Here is a 21,776-nt window from a genome sequence, read left to right on the forward strand (position 1 = left end):
GGACAATGTTGGCAGTAAAATAATGATCCATGACAATGTTAGCAGTACAAGAAGAATTAAGGACAGTGTTAGCAGTAATAGAAGGATCAAGGACAGTGGTACCAGTGAAGAAAGGATCTAGGACAGAGTTAGCTGTAAAATAATGATCTAGGACAGTGTTAGCAGTAAAATAATGATCTAGGACAGTGTTACCAGTAAAAGAAGGATCGAAGACAGTGTTACCAGTGAAAGGATGATCTCGGACAGTGTTAGCAGTCAAAGAATGATCTAGGACAATGTTACCAGTAAAATAATGATCTAGGACAGTGTTAACAGTAAAAGAATGATCTAGGACAGTGTTAGCAGTAAATTAATGATCAAGGACAGTGTTAGCAGTAAAAGAAGGACAGAGGACAGTGTTACCAGTGAAGGAATGATCTAGGACAGTGTTTTCCAAACTGTGGGTCACCAGCTGTTTTTTTATGGTGGGTCGCAAAAGTCAAAGCAATAAATAAAGATGCCTTTATATTCTGTATTTATCTTGTCACATTTGCTGTACTTCAATTACAGAGGTCAAAGGTCAGGCCATGCTGCTGACAAATTGGTGTTTATATTTTTACCGTGGGTATTGGTGCTGACAAGCTCCTCTCACTTTTCAGTTAAAGAAAGAAAAGCAAAGTGGATTATGGGACAGTGTTGAAAGGTGTCCGGAAGTGTGGAATGAAAGGCTGTAGGATGTCATTTTTTGTAACACACAGCAAAATGTAAATACTTGCAAATGAACTGTACCCATTCAGGAGTTTGGAACCCCAAACATTAAGCACATTTTTTGTCATTTGAAAGTGTGCTGGAAACAAAGATTTTATTGGGATCAAAAGAAATCTAGGCGCTTTACTTGGTGTTGCACACTTCATAAATATTGACTGAACCACAATCTCAACACATCATTTGTGTGCAATATAGTTTTATCAGTAAAACTGCATGTCTGTGCAAATCTAGTGACCCTTTCAGTGGAAAATGTGCTGTCTGTAAATGACAGTGGTCTACCACACAATGCGGGGTGCCTCGACCCCCAGTAATGTCTGCCAGGCTCGGATCTACCTCGGCTGAGCTGGTGTCAGACATGGAAAGGGGCTGCATCTAGCTGGAAAGAACATGATGCCTTGAATGAGTGCTGATGCGCCTAGGATTTTTCAGAAACTTCTGTTTACATCTTTCCTCCTGCTCCAGTCTCACTTCTTTTTTGTTTTTACTGAGTTTTATACAGCGCAAACTTGACCCGAAGTTATCGGGTATCAGATCGCTGTATACGAGCACCAGTTGCGTTACATGAGGACACATTCATTTTTGTTAGGCACGGGGAGATTACGTGATTTGCCCAGAATCACACGATATTGCGCGTCCCTACCGAGACTCAAACCTGATTCCCCAGCTCCGAGGTCGACCGCCCTAGCCGTTAGGCCAACTCTTCTCCCCTTCCCATTGCAAAGAATGATAGGTGGCGATGTTTACCTGAGATGGCTGGACTGTCCCAATGTCAGAGATCCAAATGTTCCCGTTATCGATCTCGGTGCAGTCCACGGTGGTAGCAGCGACACTGTCCCGTGACCGCCCATTGCAAAGAATGGCGTCCGCCTAGAAAACAGTGACAGAGGATGTGATTAGCTGATTGGCAGCCGGGCCCATTCCATGAACTGGATGAAGGAGTGAGTGTTGATCCATTCTGTGTCCAGCAGCCCCGAGGCGTACAACTACCAGATCCCTAGGCGAGACAGGAGGGTATGACATCTAAGGAAGAGGACTGGGATTCAGGAGCAGAGTGCCCAGGGAGATGGGAGATGGGATGGCCATGCAGTGCAGATTAAATGTGCTTTTAGTAAATAGAGAATAGAAAGTTGGCCGTGGGGAGATTAGTGCCAGCAGGATGAAGGTTCCATAGTTTGGGTGCATTTGCTAAAAGTTTAGATTTCTTGTAAGCGACTGGAAGTATGTTGGGATGGGACTGTCCTCTGTTTGGTATGGGTATATGTGCCTCTGCCCTAAGTACCTGATGGAGTTTTTATCTGGTACCATAAACATCATTTTCGGCATTGGTATCATTCTAATGGGAAACATCCTTAACATCGCGGTCAGTACACCACGATGCTGATATATCACGGTCGTTACAACAACCACGATGTAACCACGCAATGCCATTACAGCGCAAGTCTTTACATCGACTTGCGCTAGATGGCGTGCTAACATTACTTATAGTGTAGTTTACTATCCCAACATCTTCCCTACTGTTAATTGGACTGGAGTTGGAATAGTAAATTACACTGTTCTAATGTTAGCACGCCATCTAGCGCAAGTTGATGTAAAGACTTGCGTTGTAATGGCATAGCGAGCTAACATCGCATTCATTGTACCGACCGTGATGTAACGGCAGGCGTTGTAGTAACTCACATTGTACCTTCATACATCCATTCTAATCTGGTGTGTGAATATTGGCCTCTGTCAGTCCCTGACCATGTGAGGTCCAGGACCTGTAATGTGACCGGGAGAGGTGCACCAACCACGCCCTTACCGTGGATAGAGGATTGCAGTCACCCTCAATGGGAACTCTTTGCCGGAGATCATCTTGTCCGCCGTTTGGTGAAGTGCGGATGTGAGGGCTTAAGGAGTAGATTGGTGTTGTGTGAAGGTGTGAGGTTAAAAATAGGGCAAGAGGTACTTCTCAGGAAAAACTTAAATGAACAAGTTCTCTTACCTATATTAAAATTGTGTGGTGATATCTAATAGACTTTAGTTATCTTAGATAGCTAAAGGTCAACGTGTTTCTAGCTTCCATGTAGTCATAATAATGTTGTAGTAGCTATTCATCAGGACCAAAATCAACCTAATCTACTTAGTGATTTGATTTTTAATGTATGGGTTCATTGATTTTCTCTCAAGCACAAATACCTTGGTCAGTTATCTGTTCACAGGATTTTTAGACACCAGGTATGCTAAAATAACTATGATAAAAATAACAAGTGAAAATGTAAAAAGTAAGAATAACTATTTAAGTCAAATAATTCCTGTCTCGTAAAGCAAGTCAATAGGAAACATGCATTATTGTTTAATGTTGAGATTAATGGCAGTTGAGATGTTGGGAATGGAAATTTTTGTAGAGTAAACAATGTATTGTGATTTTTACAATTGATTTGGTTTTAAATGTAGCCATCTGTTATGTTGATTGACAGCCCAGACGAAACAATTATATCGCAAAACACATGTTGGTTGAATGTCTACTTTTTTTGAGTCATGCAATATTTGTGAAAACAATTGAAATAATACCACCAGAAAGTTGAATTGTACCAAAATTTGGACAATTGAATGAAATAAATGTTATCTGAAGCAGCTAAATTGATGGACGTCTTTGATCTATTTTCTCTAAGAGAATTTTGAATTAGTTCAAGCCCAAAAATACACTTGATGGTAACCAGTGTTCTGGGAGGATCGCTCGGCATTTTTCCTTTTAACTTGTGTCAAACTGTGCAATACATACATTTTAACCCCTTGCATGCTGATGACGGCCCCCAGCCGTCATGCACTACGGCGCTCGTGTGTTGATGATGGCTGGGGCCGTCATAAACCCGCCCACTTGCGATTTTGTCGCACAGGCGCAGAATTGCGTCCGCATGCAATGGGTTAAACCTTAATATCTCAAAAACTACTGAACTGATTTGCACCAAATCACAAAAACCATGCTTTCAGGACCAAGACCTAGCTTATTGACAAATTTGAGTTAATTCTGTTCAGCCTTTGTTGTGGTATTGCTGTTTGATTTTCCTTTGGAAAATTGCACAGGGAACGCTCTATTTCTTGTTACATCTTTTCCTCCACAATAGTCAATCGTGCGTTGTTAATAGCGTTGTCACCTGGGCAATCATGTCAAGGGCATTAAAACAGTGGAAAACCCTCAGCAAAAGCAGATTTGTTTTTCACAAATAAAATATGACTTTAAAAGAGCAGGTAGTGGTAAAAAGTACTGCCTAACTATTTCTAAATAACCCCTCATTCAGAAATAGAACTTTAGCATACACAAGTATTTTTCATTTTGAAAAAAAAACCAAAGCAATATGCTGTGCAAATTCCTGTTCAAATTACGCCTCCTGGGACTTTCAGAATAATATTGCTAATGAGTTCCCAAAGCTTCCCTGAGTGCATGGTTACTAACCTCAGGCATTTGTTGATGAAATGAGCTCGCAGTTTGAAAATATGTAGAGGTCAGAAAAAGTATTGGATGTGTTGATATTGTCTGCACAAGAAATGAGCATTAGATCTACAAACGCTGTCTTGGAGTGTTCCAGATATAAAGGGGGTTTGCAGGGTGTATAGCAGTTACCCTGGAATGTTCCAGTCATGAAGGACATTGTCGGGTATGTGCAGGTTCTCTTGGAGAGTTCCAGACATGACATGAGATGCAGGGTATAGAGGTGTTGCTTTGGAGCTCCTGGTATAGAGTGCGTTGTAGGGTGTCTCAGAGTGTTCCAGACATGAAGGAAGTTGTTAGGTGTACTGATGGGGCTTTGGCATGATCCAGACTTGAAATGTGAAGTACAGTGTTTTGATGTGGTCTATTTGTCTTTCAGACAAGAAAGAGTTGCAGAGCCTACTGATGCTGTCTTTCGAGTGTTCCAGATAGAAAACAATGTGTAGGATGTATAGATGATGCAGAGTGGGTGTTCCAGACAATATTGGAGCTGTTGGGTGCATTGGTGTTGTCATGGAGTGTTCCAGGCAAGAAACAAGCTGTGAGATATGCAGATGTTGTCTTAAAGTGTTCCAGAGATGAAACAACGTGTAGTGTGTATGCTTTGGTGTTTAAGACATAAAAAAAATAAGGTTCAGGGAGTGCAGTTGTTGAATTGGAACATTTCAGACACGGTAGGGCGTATAAGTTGAAATTTGGAGTGGCAAGGAATAAAAGAACTTGTTGTGCTTATACATGTTATCTTGGCGTGTACCGGACCTGAAACGAGTGTAGGGTGCCCAGGTGTTCTCTTGGAGTATGCGAAGCATTTTTCCCAGAATTTTTGGATCTCCATTACCCCTTGTCGATTAATGGCCCTAGGGCTGGCTCTGGGTTTACCAGTGTTTTGGTACAAACTGAAGACTGTATCCAAGAGGCAGACAGCCAGGTTAGGAATGAGACGGCTTTGCGGTATTGATGTCTGAAGCAACGCAGGGCTGTCACTTGATGCAATGTCCACAAGTTCTTTTCCAAGTCCTGGGGAAAGAAGAAGCTCGCTGCAGAGCAGCCCCACTAATGCAGTCCTGGACTTACAAGATGGCTCAAGGAAGGGGACAATGACAAGTAAGACCTGGATTATCAGAATTAGCCATAAGAAAACCAGACCCAAGCTGCCTTCTGTAAGATCAATCATGTTACACAAAAGCAGATGAGGTTTAGAGTGTCACAACACTACTTTAAACAAAGTATCAATGTCAGAGACAGTCACTTGTGTAGCAAATCTCTCCCTTGGCACCTGGAGTTGCATTACAGTGTATACAAAGAGAAATATTCCCATCATGTGTTGATATATGCTTTATAGGCTGTATGGCCTGTGCAGTCACCTGGTCTTCCAGCTGGGTGCAGAGTTTGCTGTGGTGAGTCGTGTCCGCTTCCCTGTGACAAGCCTCCAGGGCTACAATGGGACCCACCTGAGAGAGGACAGAGGGGAAAAATCGGGTCACAAGTGTGTGTGAGATTGTTCGGTGTTATCTCCTTGTGGAATGAGAGAGTGAATCTCACCTCCACACCCCTTACTTCTCTCCCTCAGTATCCACACATTCCATCTGAAACACCATTGCTCCTGTGATCTCAGACTCCCACAAACCTCTTGCAACACTTGACACCTTTACCACACTCGCACCACTGGCACCAGCCATCACCATATGGCACCAGCAACCTAGAATGAGCAGATGGGCAACAAACTGGAACAGACATCCCCAAGCACCTCCCTCCCTTATAGACTTTGTAAAACTGAGGTGATTTTTTTAAAAAACAGGCACGAGCTCAATGTGAATGGTCATACCACATGGTATTATGTCCAACCCAAATGCACTGAAAGACCACAAAAAACGACCCTAGACATTATTCAGATCAACAAGAAACATACCTGGGCACAGGTACCAACCCCACCCTAATTGTATGGCAACACTCCTAGCTAGACACATGCCCCATGCCCAATCCACCATCCAGATGAAATTGAAACATGTCCAAACTAAGGTATCAAATCACATTTTAACTGTAGGGACATTTTTTTTCTTTTGCAGGACACTATATTTTTGCCGGCTCTCTGTGCACTTTGACCCTACTAACCAATGATGCAGCTCTTGAGCTCCTCATTTAAAGATGATTAAGTTGGCATATCTTTAACTTGCCTATAAATCCCTAATATAAGGTACAACATATTCCCAAGGGCCTTGAGGTTAAATGCCACTAGTGGACTGCACACCTACTGCCTCGGGCCGGGCATAAATGTGCCACATTCAGGCACCCACTTCAGAACACTTGCTGGACCTGCGTAAGATCAGAAGAGAACTGGACCTGGGTCAGTGATCGGAGAGGAGCCCTGAAGGAGCAGACCTGCTCCCTCTTGTACGCAGCTCAAAGAAGTGGACTCCAAGGTTCATTAGCTGGAGCTCACCTTCAAGCTACAGGGATACAACAAGCGGTAAGAACCCTTTACCTGGAACTTGGGGAGAGGATGTGTCCTAATGGCTCGGGCGGTCAACCTCAAATCTGGGGAACCGGGTTCAAGTCTCGGCAATGATGCTGAACATCCTGTGATTCTGGGCAAATCAATGAATCTCCCTGTGCCTAACAAAAATGAATGTGTCCGACTCTAACAAAACTGGTGCTTATGTAAAACGCTCTCATACTCGATACCTTTGGGTCACGTTTGCGCTATATAGAACTCCGGGGCAAAAAATCTACCCAGCTTACGGTGACTACTGGACCCTGCTGTTTGCCTCAGTGACTCACTACTCACAGGTTTATAGACAAAGTGCATCCCCAGAGGTCTTGGGGAGCTTTAGAAGTGTACTCCTGTGGGCGGCTGGAACTTAGAAGTCTGAGGGTAAAATCTTTGACCACGACGAACCTTGTTGATGTGTCCGACCCGCCCTTCATCACAGTCAGCATCAGACTGCACAATGTTTGCAGTAGACTGGAACCCATCACGGGTGCTATGTGCTTTTTGGCACTTTTTCTACATAAAACTTTAAAAAACCCCCATATCTCCAGTTCCCCATACTGTATTATTGTCAGTTTTGTGTCATTTATTACATTTTATTCGATTTTTCTAAATTGTTCTTTGTTTTTTATTGCTTTGAAGTTTAACTTTATTACTGTTTTGGTACTGCATAAATACACATTGCATAAGTTTTGCGTGTCTGGTCTGTACGGTAGCTACCAGGTGGTGGAGCTTAGGTTAATTTAGTAACTTTGAGGGTTTACCTTAACGAAGATTGTGATTTGTCCACCTACCTCAAACAATCCAATTTCCTACCATATACCCAGATAGATTTTCCAGACCGCATACCGATGAAATAGAAACAAGTCACCGGTTTCAGACCATCGCAATTACATCGAAAGCCATACCCAGACACAGATACCAAACCCAATCCTTGCAAAATGGAAACATACACATTCTAAGGATATGGAAACTTACAGTCCTTATGCTAGAAAAAACGACACCGGCCCAAATACAGGTCCAAGACTGCAATCAAATGACTCAGACATCATTCTAACAAAATCGAAACAAACCCAGAAATCCAACCCCATTCCAATGGCATGGCAACAGTCGAACACATAGGTGCCACATCCCATCCTTAAGTAATGGAATCCAACTCAAAGATGCCAAACTCCATCCTTGCAAACTGAGAAATACCCAAATACAGGCTTGACACCTCATCTAGATGAAACGGAAACCAGGCTGGACACAGGTCTTGCCCCGCATCGTAATGGCATGCCGTTCCATACCCAGACACCGGTACCAAACCCATCCTAACAAAATGGAAGCAAACACAGGTAACCAAACCTACGCTAAAAAAGGAAACATACCCATATGCATATGCCAAACCCCATCCTAATGATATGGAACCATACCAAGACACAGGTCCCAGAGACCATACTAGTGAAATGGAAAGGCGCCTAGCCACAGGTTCCACTTCTGCTCTAAAGGAATGGAAACGCACAAGGCACAGGTGGCAAACTCCCTTCGTTACAAAATGAAAATATTCCCAGGTTCCGATGGACCACCCCATCTTAACATAATGGAAACATTTGAAAACATGTCCCACAATCCATTCTAACAAAATGTAAATTTACCACACTCAATAAACATTATTTAATGTTTAGAAAATATATAAAAACAGTACATATTTATTATTTAATTTTAATGATAAAATATTTTAGTTCCCTATTATGAATTAAAATAATTATGTAATATTCTTAGTAAAATATAACGAACTTATGTTTAATTCTATTAATAACTTTTATAATTATTAATGCATTATCAGTTATTTTTCTTTCGGTGGGAATTTATTCTTTACTTTTAAGTTCAGAAAAATATTTTTAGATTAACACTTTTCATTAAAGATATTTAATACTTAATTGTATAACATTTTAAATAGATGTACTTTTTTTTAGAAATGTGTAACCTTAAATTATAATGATTTATATTTTTATCTATTTTAAATAATTTAATTTAACATGCTTCCCTGTGGGATTTTATTTTAATTCCCTACCTCATCTATTTTCTACGGGAGGCTGTTGCAGTGCAGCACTAATTATTGGCCATGTGTGGTGCTTGGTTTACTAGGTTTTTTTTCGTAACAACTTCCTTTTGAATTTTGTGAATAGGCAAAATTAGTATACTCCTCAAAAGTGTAAATTACTCAAACGTGTAAGTAACCTTTGTGAATCTGGCTCTTAGTCTCTGCCCAGTCAGGGCATGAGGAGGTAAAATATGTATTTGAAGTTGTGCCACCCCAGGACTTATGATTGCTGTGGTGTATATGCTAGTGATTTGAGTGGTATGTTTCACCAGTTTTAATTGATCAGTTGCAGTTAGATCTCTCACTCACTACACTCCTCCAGAGGCATATTTGCTTTTGTTTGAAACAATCTTTTGCTACTCCCCTGTACCATGTGTCCAGTCTCACCCTCATTTTTCTGCATGCCAAAATGATTCTCTGTGCTCCATGATTGTCTGCCTGGAGGCGCGGGTGGGCTTCTACGTCCCTTCCCATCGCTCCCCTCTGACGCTCACCATGGTCGCTGTCATGACTTTCTTGATGATATCAGAGAGGTCCCCTGTGCATCTTCAGTTGTGTAAAGTCCTTCAGCTGTTACTTCCAAAGACCCAATTTCCTTCCTTAAACTTGTTTTGTTTGAACTGTTTAAGGGTGTTTTTCTGTGCTCTTCCTCTTCTCTCATGGTGTCCAACCTGCATCTATTAATGCCACCTGATGACGTGGTCTGCAACTCTTTTCATTGCCCAACTTCTGCTCCGGGGTTGGGTCATGAGTATTCTTGAATAGATCGCCTTTGCCTTGTGTTTTCCAAATGGCTTCTCACCGACCTATGACAGTTCTTTGCACTATTTAGCATATGCTCTAAGTAAAGGACACCAGGGTTTGACATACATTCTCTTCTCCCTGCACCTTCCCAAGTGAAGTCTCACCACGGCCACCCGGCCGATACCCTCCTCCCCGGGCAGTTTTCTTCCTGTGCATTCCTTTTAACGCCAGACTTTCTGGATGGATTTTCATCCTGAACTTCTGCACTGTCCTGTCTGCTGCTTGATAGCTGTGGCATGTCCAGATTTCTCACCCTTATTTACAAGAGTCACAGACCTTGGGACAGAATCTGGGTTCTGTGCACTATTTGCTGGTCAGAGGGGGGCGTGGGACCCTCTGAAGCAAAAAAGAATCTAGTGTTAAGAGAAATGAATCCCCGCTTGCAGTTACTATTTTCTTGAGCCTTGAGAATCCTCTCCTCTCCTTCAGCGTACCATCACACAGGGATAGGTGCGCTAATACCACCACGATTGGCCCTAGAGTTGACGCTCCGCTCTTCTCCATCACCTACATCATTTCCCTGCTCACTTAGCCTTGCATCTTTGGGGCTGTATTTTCCTTCTGTCCGCGGTGGCGCTCTTCACTTGTAGACCACTCTTATGAACTCTTTGGTGGTCCCCAGCCTCTCCTACGCGCCTCCTCACTTGCTTGGCATCCGTCTCATCGCTCTTGACAGGAGTACTCTTGACAACATTTGTTGGCTTCCCAGAACATGACCTTGGATGTGCCGATGATGGGCATTGGTTAGGTGGACATGAACCCTTTGATACAATAGGGGGATACCTTTGCTCTGAAGAAGTCTGGCTTTCAAGAGAGGTCTGTTGGTTTCGCACAGGAGATACTGCTATAGCCTTGATGAACGATCGTGTTTCTTTCGGTCAAAGGGGCTGAACTGTCAGGGATGTCCCTGATCTCTCCATTATTATTTGGCCTGCCTCTGGAGTTGAGTCAGTTCAGCAAGATAGGCTTATGGAAGGGATAGGATAAGAAGATTGCACCTATAAGTTCTTGAAATACTCTGAGAACATTCCACTCTTTGAGTCAACTCCTCCCTGGTCCAGGCTTTTACAATCCCGAGGTTAATTGCAGTGTCACTGGCTGCAAAATTAACATTTGCTAAACGGGTGCTTCCCTGTTTGAAGGGCTTGCCATCGACACCTACAACATTTCAGAATTAAATGGTCAGAAAAGGGGACATGATATTAAGGTATAGAGCGTTGAGGGTGGGTCAACAGAATTAGGAACAATGACAAGTTGGATAGTAATGAAAAATCCTCCAATCTAGAATAAATGTCTCTCTGGAATTCCCTCCACTGTAGGGTTAATAAGAGGGAGGAATTTCCCCCAGGGGATTCTACTCCAAATGTAGCATTTCCTCCAGAAATGTGAGGATTTCCAGTTGTCAACCAACTTCAAATCATGATCTGGAGGAGAATATTGTTGGTAGATGGAATAAAGAGCGATTCTTGCTTCGGAGCAGAATAAACATAACAAATCAATGCCCTGCTAGGTTTTAGATATGTTTGAATGCATCCCATACAATTTGTTTAAAAACACATGACTCCTAAAAATAGATTGTTAGGAGAAATACTTTGGGGGTGCTAAAAGTAAACCTTCATTTTCATGTGAAGCTCGAAAAAGGTAAAACTGGAAGGGTGAGACTTTCTTATTTTCATATACACGGGCCAAACGAAACCGCAATTATAAGTAAAGCAATGGCTTGTTTATATATATTTTTTTACTTGATCAATCAATCAATCAAAACATTTGTATAGCGCGCTACTCACCCTGAAGGGTCTCAAGGCGCTGGGGGAGAGGGGTGCGTTACTGCTCGAAAAGCCAGGTCTTGAGTTGCTTCCTGAAGGAGAGATGGTCTTGGGTTCGCCGAAGGTGGGCGGGGAGGGAGTTCCAAGTCTTGGCTGCCAGGTAGGAGAAGGATCTTCCCCCGGCGGTGGTTCTGCGAATGCGTGGGACGGTGGCGAGGGCGTGGCTGGTCGATCGTAGCTGGCGGGTGGGCGTGTAGAATGTCAGGCGGTTGTTGAGGTACTTGGGGCCCAGGTCGTGGAGAGCCTTGTGTGCGTGGGTGAGGAGTCTGAACATGATCCTCTTGCTGACGGGGAGCCAGTGCAGGTCTCTCAGGTGGCCGGAGATGTGGCTGTGTCGGGGGATGTCCAGGACACAGTTATTGTAGGCTGTTTGCAGATACCTGGAGCTGGTTGTATGTCAATATAGGACAAAAACACGACCTACACAAATACCTGCTCTAAAATATAGACTACCACTATGTAGCCAAGGTAAGCATACTTGCAGAAGTGTAGATTTACTATTGTAACTCCACAGAGGTGTGGCGCAGTGGCCAGAACGGCTGACTTTGGAGCATGGGCTCAAGGTGCGATCCCCTGCGCCGGCAGCAGTTTCGTTCAGCATCATGTTACTCTGGGCAATAGCTCACTTACGGCCAGATTCATCAAAGTAAAATCGGCTCGGGGGCATGGCCAAGAGCCGATCATGGCGGACGTGTAGTTGAAGAGCTCCGTCCTTAGCCCTCGAAACTAGCAAATTATCCTGCCTGCCTGAAGTGCGACCCACCTAGATATTGTGCCCGGAGCCTCGGGAGGTGAGCGGCGAGCAGCGACGGAAAGCCGCCCCCCTCGGACACCACCGGAGACACTGGGAGACTGCGGCGACTGCTGAGGCCTACTGCATCGTCGTGAGCCGCGGCCTCGATTGGCCCAGTGACCGAGCTGCCGCCAGGTATCGGCGTACTGCGAGGGGGACCCCGGACGGAGACGGGACACAAAGCCCGCAGGCAAGCCCATGGTCAGTGGCGGGCGCCTGCTCCAGCTATCACCATACTACTTCCCCCCCTGAGCTGAAAACCTCAGACGGACCCGTCTTGACCGGGCTACCCCGCCCGCAGCCGAAGGAGACACCGGGACCGGCCCAGCGCCTGCCTGCACGACGCAGAGGCGCTCATGCTCACCTGAGAGCCGGTGAGGAGAGTGGGGCCAGGGGAGCGGGAGGAAGATCATTGGCACCCGGGGACCCGAGGCCGCTGCCTGAGCCACGCATCAACAGCGCGGTGCGATCCGGCGCCGCGGCGGTGCCACAGTCGCCATCTTGTCTTCCCTCTGGGCCCCGGATTCCCAGAGTGACTGGTGCGGCGCCCTACCCTGCCTGGAACGCGCTGCGCCAACCAGGGAACAGAGGCGCTGAGGACACACTGCAACACCGACACGGCCCCTGCACTCGTTACCAGGGTGGGGGCCCCCGAGCACCATCACGGGGTCCAACCACACGACGGCCCGCGGGCGGGCCACTGACCACGAGATCCCTGCTGCTGGATGGGGCGTGTGGCGCTTCCCTTCCTTTCAGCCTCTGCCGTGACCCCCCCACCTGCGGTCTGTGGCCCTTCCTCATCACCTCGCCGAGGTCAGGACTTTCGCCATACGCAGGACCCTTCGCAGGGCGCCACCACACCCATCAGAGGCGCTACCATAACCACAGCACCATTGACTCTGTTTGATCTGGGGACTTGCCCAGCACTTGCCTCCTCCACGTTGGCTCAAGTGACTGCATAAACGCCCTGCAACACTGTGTGTGGACAGCTGTACAGGCCGGGAACGGTGGGTGCACTTTCTACAACGCCACCCTGCATACTAGATTGATGGGCAGGCACAGGGGCAGGGCCCAAGACCACAGCGCACTGACGGACATGCAATCCACGGGCTCGGAGGACCCACTAGCCTCCTCAAATGTGGACATTATCCCACCGACAGGGAAAGGATCGCAGGACGCCAAACTGGATCTTATCCTCAACGAAATACATGCCACACGTGAGGCACTAGAATCATGCATAGACAGCATGGCGACGGGCCTCTCCTTGCTCCGAGCAGATCATAACAAACTGGCAGAGCGAGTCTCGGAGCAAAAAATAGCGCTGAACGATCTCATACCTCAGCAGACGGAACACTCTGCGAAGCTGGAAGGCATGGAGAAACAACTCAAACAGCTGTGGGAAAAGGTGGACGATGCGGAAGGACGAGCCCACCGCAACAACGTCCGCATCCTAGGCATTCCGGAGCGAAGCGAGGGGAGAAACCCTACCCAATTCGTGGAAGACTGGCTAAGGAAAATGGTGGGCCCGGAAGATCTTACCGCCCTGTACAGTGTGGAACGGGCTCATAGGATGCCGTCGAGACCTCCGCAACTGGGAGCGCCCCCTCGTTCCTTGATTGCGCGCCTTCTTCACTACAAGGACCATGACACTGTGCTGAGGGTGGCCCGAGAGAAAGCGCCAATACGCTATGAGGACAAGAATGTCTCCGTATATCCTGACTTCACGCCCACAGTACAACGAGCCAGATCCACCTTCATGGGGGTGAAGCGCACATTGCGAGAGAGAGACTTGAAATATGCACTCCTGTTCCCCGCACGCCTCAAGATCCTACATGGTAACAAATCTCACTTCTTCGACTCGCCAGATGAGGCGGAGGAATGGATGGAGGTAACGCTAACACCACCGGCCTCGCAGGACCCATTTGCCGACGCCAGGAGCGACAGACATCGGAGTCCGCCGGACCAGAGGGACACCGCTTCCAACACCAGATGAACCCCCTCGACGGGGTCATCGCCGAGGGCACAGCTTGCAGAGGACCGGCTAGCAGATCAATCATCAGTAGTGCAGCTGACAGAGCAGGCGCTCGCCGCTCACGTCGCGGGCACGGCCAGGGACCGGACCAACACCTCTGACACACACACCGAAGTGTCAGGATCGGCGGACAGCCTGCAATTGTTCCCTAAGATCACGGCTCAGATGGCAGCAGAATTTTGAGCAGCAGCACGTTGAACGATCTCCGGGTGGTAATGTATGAACGATCTCACTCTCTGCACAAGGTGGGTTGCCAGAGGGCCTAGTTTACGGAGGGCTACCATGCCATCGCAGGCCTATAAGAGACAGGCACGAGTGGTCTACTCCCCCCACCACATGCACATGGAACTGGTTGACTTATGCCCACGTTGGGCATCTTGGTTCGGCTCCCGAGCCCGTTGGCCTGGGGACCTTAATGTTAAGGGGTTAACTGTTTGCATGACACTCCTCTCCTGTAGTACGACGTATTTGGCATGGACACCCATGAGCTCAACATTACTGCATTGCACGGTCAGTCATGGGGCCACTTAATGTTTACAACTTGTGCACCTGGAATGTACGGGGCATGGGCTCGGTTCACAAAAGGCACAGGATACTGGCCCAACTAAACCGTAGGGGAATCATGATAGCTTGCCTGCAGGAGACACACTTGAACAGCTCCGAAAACATGAAACTGCACAAGAAATGGAGAGGGCAACTCTTCGCTACGTCCTATTCAGCGTTCTTTAGGGGGGCAGCTATTTGGCTTCGTAATTCTGTCCCCTTTAAACTGATAGAGCAGAGAATCGACAAAGAGGGTAGATATGTGTTTGTAAGGGGTTTATTGGATGGGGATGCAGTCGTGCTTGATTGTGTGTATTCACCGAATTCAGGTCAATCGGAGTTTTTGGTAAATGTGAACGGGGTCCTTGCGGATTGGGCAGATCATCACTGGGTGATTGGAGGGGATTTCAACGCTGTGTTAGATGTTGCTCTGGACAGGTCACACCCCCCACTGCATGCCACCGAAAGCAGGAGACAGGCGGACGCACTGGCACAATGGGCAGAGGGTTGGGACTTGGCGGATGCATGGAGCAGCACACATCTACTGGACAGGGAATATACCTTTTTCTCCCCACCGCACCAACTACACACCAGAATAGACCATATATTTTGCTCCCGTTCCCTGATGGGGTCGATTGTCCAGGATCAGCACATGGGAAAGACCCTTTCGGATCATAACCCTGTCGAGCTTACTTGGCAATGGGGCCGACTACTGGCTCCCATCCCGACTTGAAGATTGCCCACGGAACTGCTTGAAGACACGGTCTTCAGGTCGTCCTTGTCAGACGCCATTGAATCCTACTTCGACACTAACGCAAATACCGCCAGCACCCGACAAATAGAGTGGGACACCTTCAAAGTCTTCCTCAGAGGAGAGGCGATGACCACCCGGGTGGCCAGGAGACAGGAGGTGATCGATAATTTAAAAGAGGTGGAGGGTAAATTGGCGACCCTAGAGAGTGAAGCTGCGGGCACGAATGCACACTTCACACCACTGCAGGACGCACATATAAAACACGCCGAGCTGCTAGAAGACCTGAGATTATTAGATTACTGGGAATACACCAATAGACAGCACACGCAGGCGGATAGATCTGGCCCCCTGCTGGCCGTATTATACGAGACTCTCCAGTGTACCATCCGATTTTGGAAATATTAGACCAGGCAGGGATACTGACTTCGACTCAAGTAGGAATCAACACTGCATTCAAAGACTACTACACCACACTCTATGGCCCCCACCAACGCCTCTCAGAGGCTGCACTTGAGGGATTTATGGGGGATTTAGAACTACCCCAACTCACTGACAGGCAATGCAAGGACTTGAAGCGTAACATTACGATCACGGAGATTAGGCAAGCGATACACGCTCTTCCGAGGAGCAAGGCCCCTGGGACGGACGGCCTACCGGCCGAGTTCTATGCAACGTTCGTAGATCTCCTAGCCCCGCGCTTACACGCTATTTATCTGGAAGCATTGCGGACTACCTCCTTGCCGCAGTCATCCCTACAAGCATTAATAACTTCCCTCTTAAAACCGGGTAAAGATGGGATGCACCTGGCTAACTACATACCCTTATCTCTCCTCAACATCGATTATAAGATACTGAGCAAGGTGCTAGCGACGCGATTGGCACAATTCATTCCGCAACTGATCCATCCCGACCAGATTCACCTTTGCGGACACTGGCTCGTCCGCTCCTTTACCCTTCGCACCACACACATTCCAAATGGCAGACACCACCTTCCGATATCTCGGGATACACATTTATAGGGATGCCGAAGTAATGATTGATGGCAACCTCGGAAGGGCCATGAGAGCACTGAAAATACAAATCCAATTTTGGCTGTCATTGCCCCTATCGGTGGCCGGCAGAGTGGCCATCTCCAAAATGGTAATACTTCCCCGCCTCATTTACTACTTCACCAACCTGCCATTCCTGATCCCTGCGGCGACATTTAAAACACTAGACACACTCCTCACGGAACTCGTATGGGGACCAGGGCGCAGGCGCATAGGCCTTGCTAAACTACAGCTCACCTCCGGATCCGGAGGCATGGGAGTACCAGACTTCAGGGCCTACAACTACGCATGTCAACTGCAATGGCTGGCCTATTGGCTAGCGGGTTGGAACCTCCACGAGAATCACATGACAGAGGAAGATCAAGCTAAAGGGAAAATTCATGCATTGCTCTTACCCCGCTCGGATCTACCGAGAGACACCCCACCGCTTCTCCGACTTGCAGTACTATACTGGCGGAAGGCGTTGAAAAACACGTCCCCGACGACGTCCTATGGCCCCACAATTCCACTTTTGGGTAGCCCACTAGAGTCGGGACTGCTCACAACACACAAACTTATGTCCTGGCACGACGCAGGGGTGACACATATAGGAGACCTTTTTACCGAAGGACAACTGCTGTCCTTTGAAGACTTCAGGGCCACGCATGGTGTCCCCTGGGGCTTGTTCCTCCTGCATGCTGGCCTTCGCCATTTTGTAACAAATAGGTGGGCACACGAGGGAAGGGAACCACCCACAAACCCCTTGCCAACGATGCAGTACCTCATGGGCCTAACTAAGTGGCTCACCGCTAGCATCAGAACAGGGAGAGCGGTCACACTATCGCCTCTCAGAACGAAGTGGGAAGGAGATATAGGGAGGACGCTAAGGGACAAGGAATGGGAACGTATCATCCAATTTCCCAAAAAGGTAGCCAGAAACCCCAAGTTCAAGTTCATCCAGCTGATGTTACTACATAGAGCCTACTTAACGGCACACCGCATACACGTAATGGTTCCTAACGCTGTTGAGGCATGCCCCCGATGCGCCACGGATGACGCATCACTAGTACACATGTTGTGGCACTGCCCCAAACTAGGTTATTATTGGACCACTATTAATGAACTGCTCAAAGGAGCTGGCGCTTTGCCACAAACGCTCACTCTAGAATATGCACTCCTGGGGCTGGGACCAACGGCACGTACAAGGAGCGTGGCAACACGTTTTACTGACATGGCCTTATTGCTAGCGAAACGAGCAATCACGATGAGGTGGAAATCACCAAGGCCACCTGATCCTGATTTATGGAAAGCAGAAGTGACACATTGGGGCAAAGCAAAGGGTGAAGCACTGCAGCGAGAGGAACGTAGAGGCCTTAGGAAAACACTGATTTCACTGGACTGGTTTGCCATATTGGGAATGTTTGAAACAGGGGACGATAGGGATTCTAATGATTCGTTACACATGCATTAAATGCGTCCTGCCATTATTGAGATTTCATGTACCATTTCAAAATGTGGTGCACTAGACAATAGTACGGGAGATCCCGTGTTGTTCATGATTATGCCCCTTACTGACTGTATGGATTCACACTGCTGGGGTAAACTGTAATATGCAGAGCCGGTCCTAGGGTGAAGCTAATGTACAATCTGATGTTTACGCGCATGCAGTAGTGTCGGGAGGGATTTTTGAGGGTGGAGGGAGGGTTTATTTTGGTTCTTATGGGATTGGTACACTCATTCAGAGAGGATAATAAACAAAATCACAATGTACTATGTAACTATTATTACCGTGCAAACGGGAGCATGTCCCATTCTGATTCATTAATACAATAATGACTCTATATTTTTGCTCTGATCACTATGCTAATAAACAGATTTTCAAAAAAAATAAAAATCAAAGTAAAATCGGCTTTCAAAGGGCCAGATTCTGAGAATCCCGCCCTTTGCGATCGCAATTTCTGCATTTGGGATTCATCATCCCAAATGCAAAAATCGCAATTACAGAACTCGCTAAATTGCAAAGAATCCCATTTAAGGAATCTCAATTATAGATGCCTTAAATGCTATTCATGAACCTTTTAAAAATTGCGAATTCGCAATATGGGGCCGCTATTTACCACGAAGTTTAACTTCGTGGTATATAGCGAAAACTTAGAAAAATTCACTTTAGTGCATTTTTCTAAGTTGTATGTTACTCACACACATGTCCTTTGGACATGTGTGTGCGCAACACCTGTGTACATTTGCATTTCAGGGGTGCTACAGGATGTCTTTTGGACAACCTGGCACCCTTGAAATCGCATCCTTATTTGCGATTCGCAAATTGCTAATCGCAAATAAGGATTGACTCCCCATTCATTCCTATGGGCCTTTAGGCCCATAGGAATGAATGGGAAATCACATCCTTATTTGCGATTAGCAATTTGCAAATCGCAAATAAGGAAGCAGTAGAAATCGCAAAAAATATTGCGATTTTTACATGCATCCCGTTTAGCGAGTCTGTAATAGCGATCCTTAATAAACGCTAATACAGACTCGCAAAAGGGGACTTTGATGAATCTATATGTTAATCTCCCCAACGGCCCCCAACACCTTAAAACCTTAAGGGGTGATATGTTTATAAATATGGATTATTGTTATTGATATCTAATTGCCTTGATAATTTAGTACAAGTCGATGTAGGTCTATATTAAAAATTCAATATTTTAGTATCATATCTTGGCTATATCTGAGCTGCAATATTCACACTGCCTTTTTAGGTCCCACCTACAGACAGTCCTTTCTGTTGATGAAGACTGTTATGTCATGCTATGTCTCCCAAGGGCCCTCACTCAGCCCAATCCTTTTTAATCTCCATGTCACAGAACTAGCTTCTCTGATTCAATCATTTGGTTTCTCTCTCACCTCCTACGCAGACAACGCATAAATTGTGCTGTTAGCCTTCAATGATGTAAACCACACAAGCTCTCAGTTACACAATTGCCTGAGAGAAAGTGGTATTTGGACGGGCAATCATTGTCTGAAACTGAACTCGGACAAAACCGAGGTTATCCTTTTTGGGAATAGCCCTCAATTTTGGATCCCATTCAGCAGGCCTTAAGACATGGGCCGTCTCCCTTTGCCAACCTCGAAAACCAAGAGCTTAGGGGTGATAATCGATGACAAATTAAACCTCAGCAAGCAAGTTAATTCTTTCTTCTCCCCTTCATTTAACACCCTTAGAATAATAAAAAAGAGTTTCCAGTACCTTCCTATTAACACCAAGAAAACAGTAATCTAATCACGAGTTTTATCCAAGATGCATTACTGTAACTGACTGTATCTCAATATACAGGAACAATATTTGAAAAAAACTTCAAGTCCTACAAAACGCTGCTGCCAGATTACCCGTAGGCTTTTCCCAAATATCACTCGGTCTCTCAAGCTTTCAAATATGTTCATTTGCTGATGGTCAGGAACCGTATCAAGTGCTTAACATTTAAGACCTTGCACAATTCAGGCCCAGAATTCCTCAAACAGGCCTTCTCCTGGTATGTACCTAGTGGAAACCTCCAATCAAAGGGAGCAAAAACAGTCACAGCTTTTAGGTTTAAGAACATTAAATGAGGAGGAAGCGGCTTCATCTTGGAAGCCCCTAACCACTGGAATCTCCTACCGATAAACAACAGGTCTGCTCCCTCCGATAAACATCAGGTCTGCTCCCTCCGATAAACATCAGGTTTGCTCCCTCCGATAAACATCAGGTTTGCTTCCTCCGATAAACATCAGGTCTGCTCCCTCCGATAAACATCAGGTTTGCTCCCTCCGATAAACATCAGGTCTGCTCCCTCCATTAAACATCAGGTCTGCCCCCTCCGGTAAACATCAGGTCTGCTCCCTCCGATAAAAATCAGGTTTGCTCCCTCCGATAAACATCAGGTCTGCTCCCTCCGATAAACACCAGGTCTGCTCCCATCGATAAACATCACATCTGTTCCCTCTGATAAACATCAGGTTTGCTCCCTCCGAGAAACATCAGATCTGCTCCCTCAAATAAACATCAGGTCTGCTTCCTCCGATAAACATCAAGTCTGCTCCCTCCGATAAACATAAGGTTTGCTCCCTCCGATAAACATCAGGTCTTCTCCCTCCGATAAACATCAGGTCTGTTCCCTCCATTAAACATCAGGTTTGCTCCCTCCAATAAACATCAGTTTTGCTCCCTCCATTAAACATCAGGTCTGCTCCCTCAAATAAACATCAGGTCTGCTTCCTCCGATAAACATCAGGTCTGCTCCCTCCAATAAACATAAGGTTTGCTCCCTACGATAAACATCAGGTCTGCTCCCGCCGATAAACATCAGATCTGTTCCCTCTGATAAACATCAGGCCTGCTCCCTCCGATAAACATCAGGTCTGCTCCCTCCAATAAACATCAGGTCTGCTCCCTCCGATAAACATAAGGTTTGCTCCCTCCGATAAACATCAGGTCTTCTACCTCCGCTTAACATCAGGTCTGCTCCCTCCATTAAACATCAGGTTTGCTCCCTACAATAAACATCAGGTTTGCTCCCTCCATTAAACATCAGGTCTGCTCCCTCTGATAAACATCAAGTCAGCTTCTTCCGATAAACATCAGGTCTGCTCCCTCCGATAAACATCAGGTTTGCTCCCTCCGATAAACATCAGGTCTGTTCCCACAGATAAACATCAGGTCTGCTCCCTCCGATAAACATCAGGTCTGCTCCCTCCGATAAACATCAGGTCTGCTCCCTCTGATAAACATCAGGTCTGCTCCCTCCGATAAACAGCAGGTTTGCTCACTCCGATTAACATCAGGTCTGCTCCCTCCGATAAACATCAGGTTTGCTCCCTCCGATAAACATCAGGTCTGCTCCCTTCGATAAACATCAGGTCTGCCCCCTCCGATAAACATCAGGTCTGCTCCCTCCGATAAACATCAGGTCTGCTCCCTTCGATAAACATCAGGTCTGCTGCCTCCGATAAACATCAGATTTGCTCCCTCCAATAAACATTAGGTCTGCTCCCTCCATTAAACATCAGGTTTGCTCCCTCCGATAAACATCAGGCCTGCTCCCTCCGATAAACATCAGGTTTGCTCCCTCCAATAAACATCAGGACTGCTCCCTCCGATAAACATCAGGACTGCTCCCTCCGATAATCATCAGGTCTGCTTCCAACGATAAACATCAGGTCTGCTCCCTCC

The 21,776-nt window shown here is 46.4% G+C and overlaps 1 protein-coding gene across 1 annotated transcript in view; it reads right to left on the reverse strand.

Annotated features, from left to right (window-relative positions):
- Positions 1 to 21,776, reverse strand: part of LOC147689438 (uncharacterized) — a 164,541-nt gene that overhangs the window by 38,908 nt on the left and 103,857 nt on the right. Inside the window, exons 7-8 of the mRNA XM_086942209.1 lie at positions 5,581 to 5,667; positions 1,492 to 1,614 (exon numbers count right to left, since the gene is read on the reverse strand). Coding sequence (XP_086798335.1) covers positions 1,492 to 1,614; positions 5,581 to 5,667 — 210 coding nt within the window. The remainder of the gene's footprint in view (positions 1 to 1,491; positions 1,615 to 5,580; positions 5,668 to 21,776) is intronic.

The sequence above is a fragment of the Lissotriton vulgaris genome, chromosome 10 (genome assembly GCF_964263255.1).
Source record: "Lissotriton vulgaris chromosome 10, aLisVul1.2, whole genome shotgun sequence".
NCBI lineage: Eukaryota > Metazoa > Chordata > Amphibia > Caudata > Salamandridae > Lissotriton > Lissotriton vulgaris.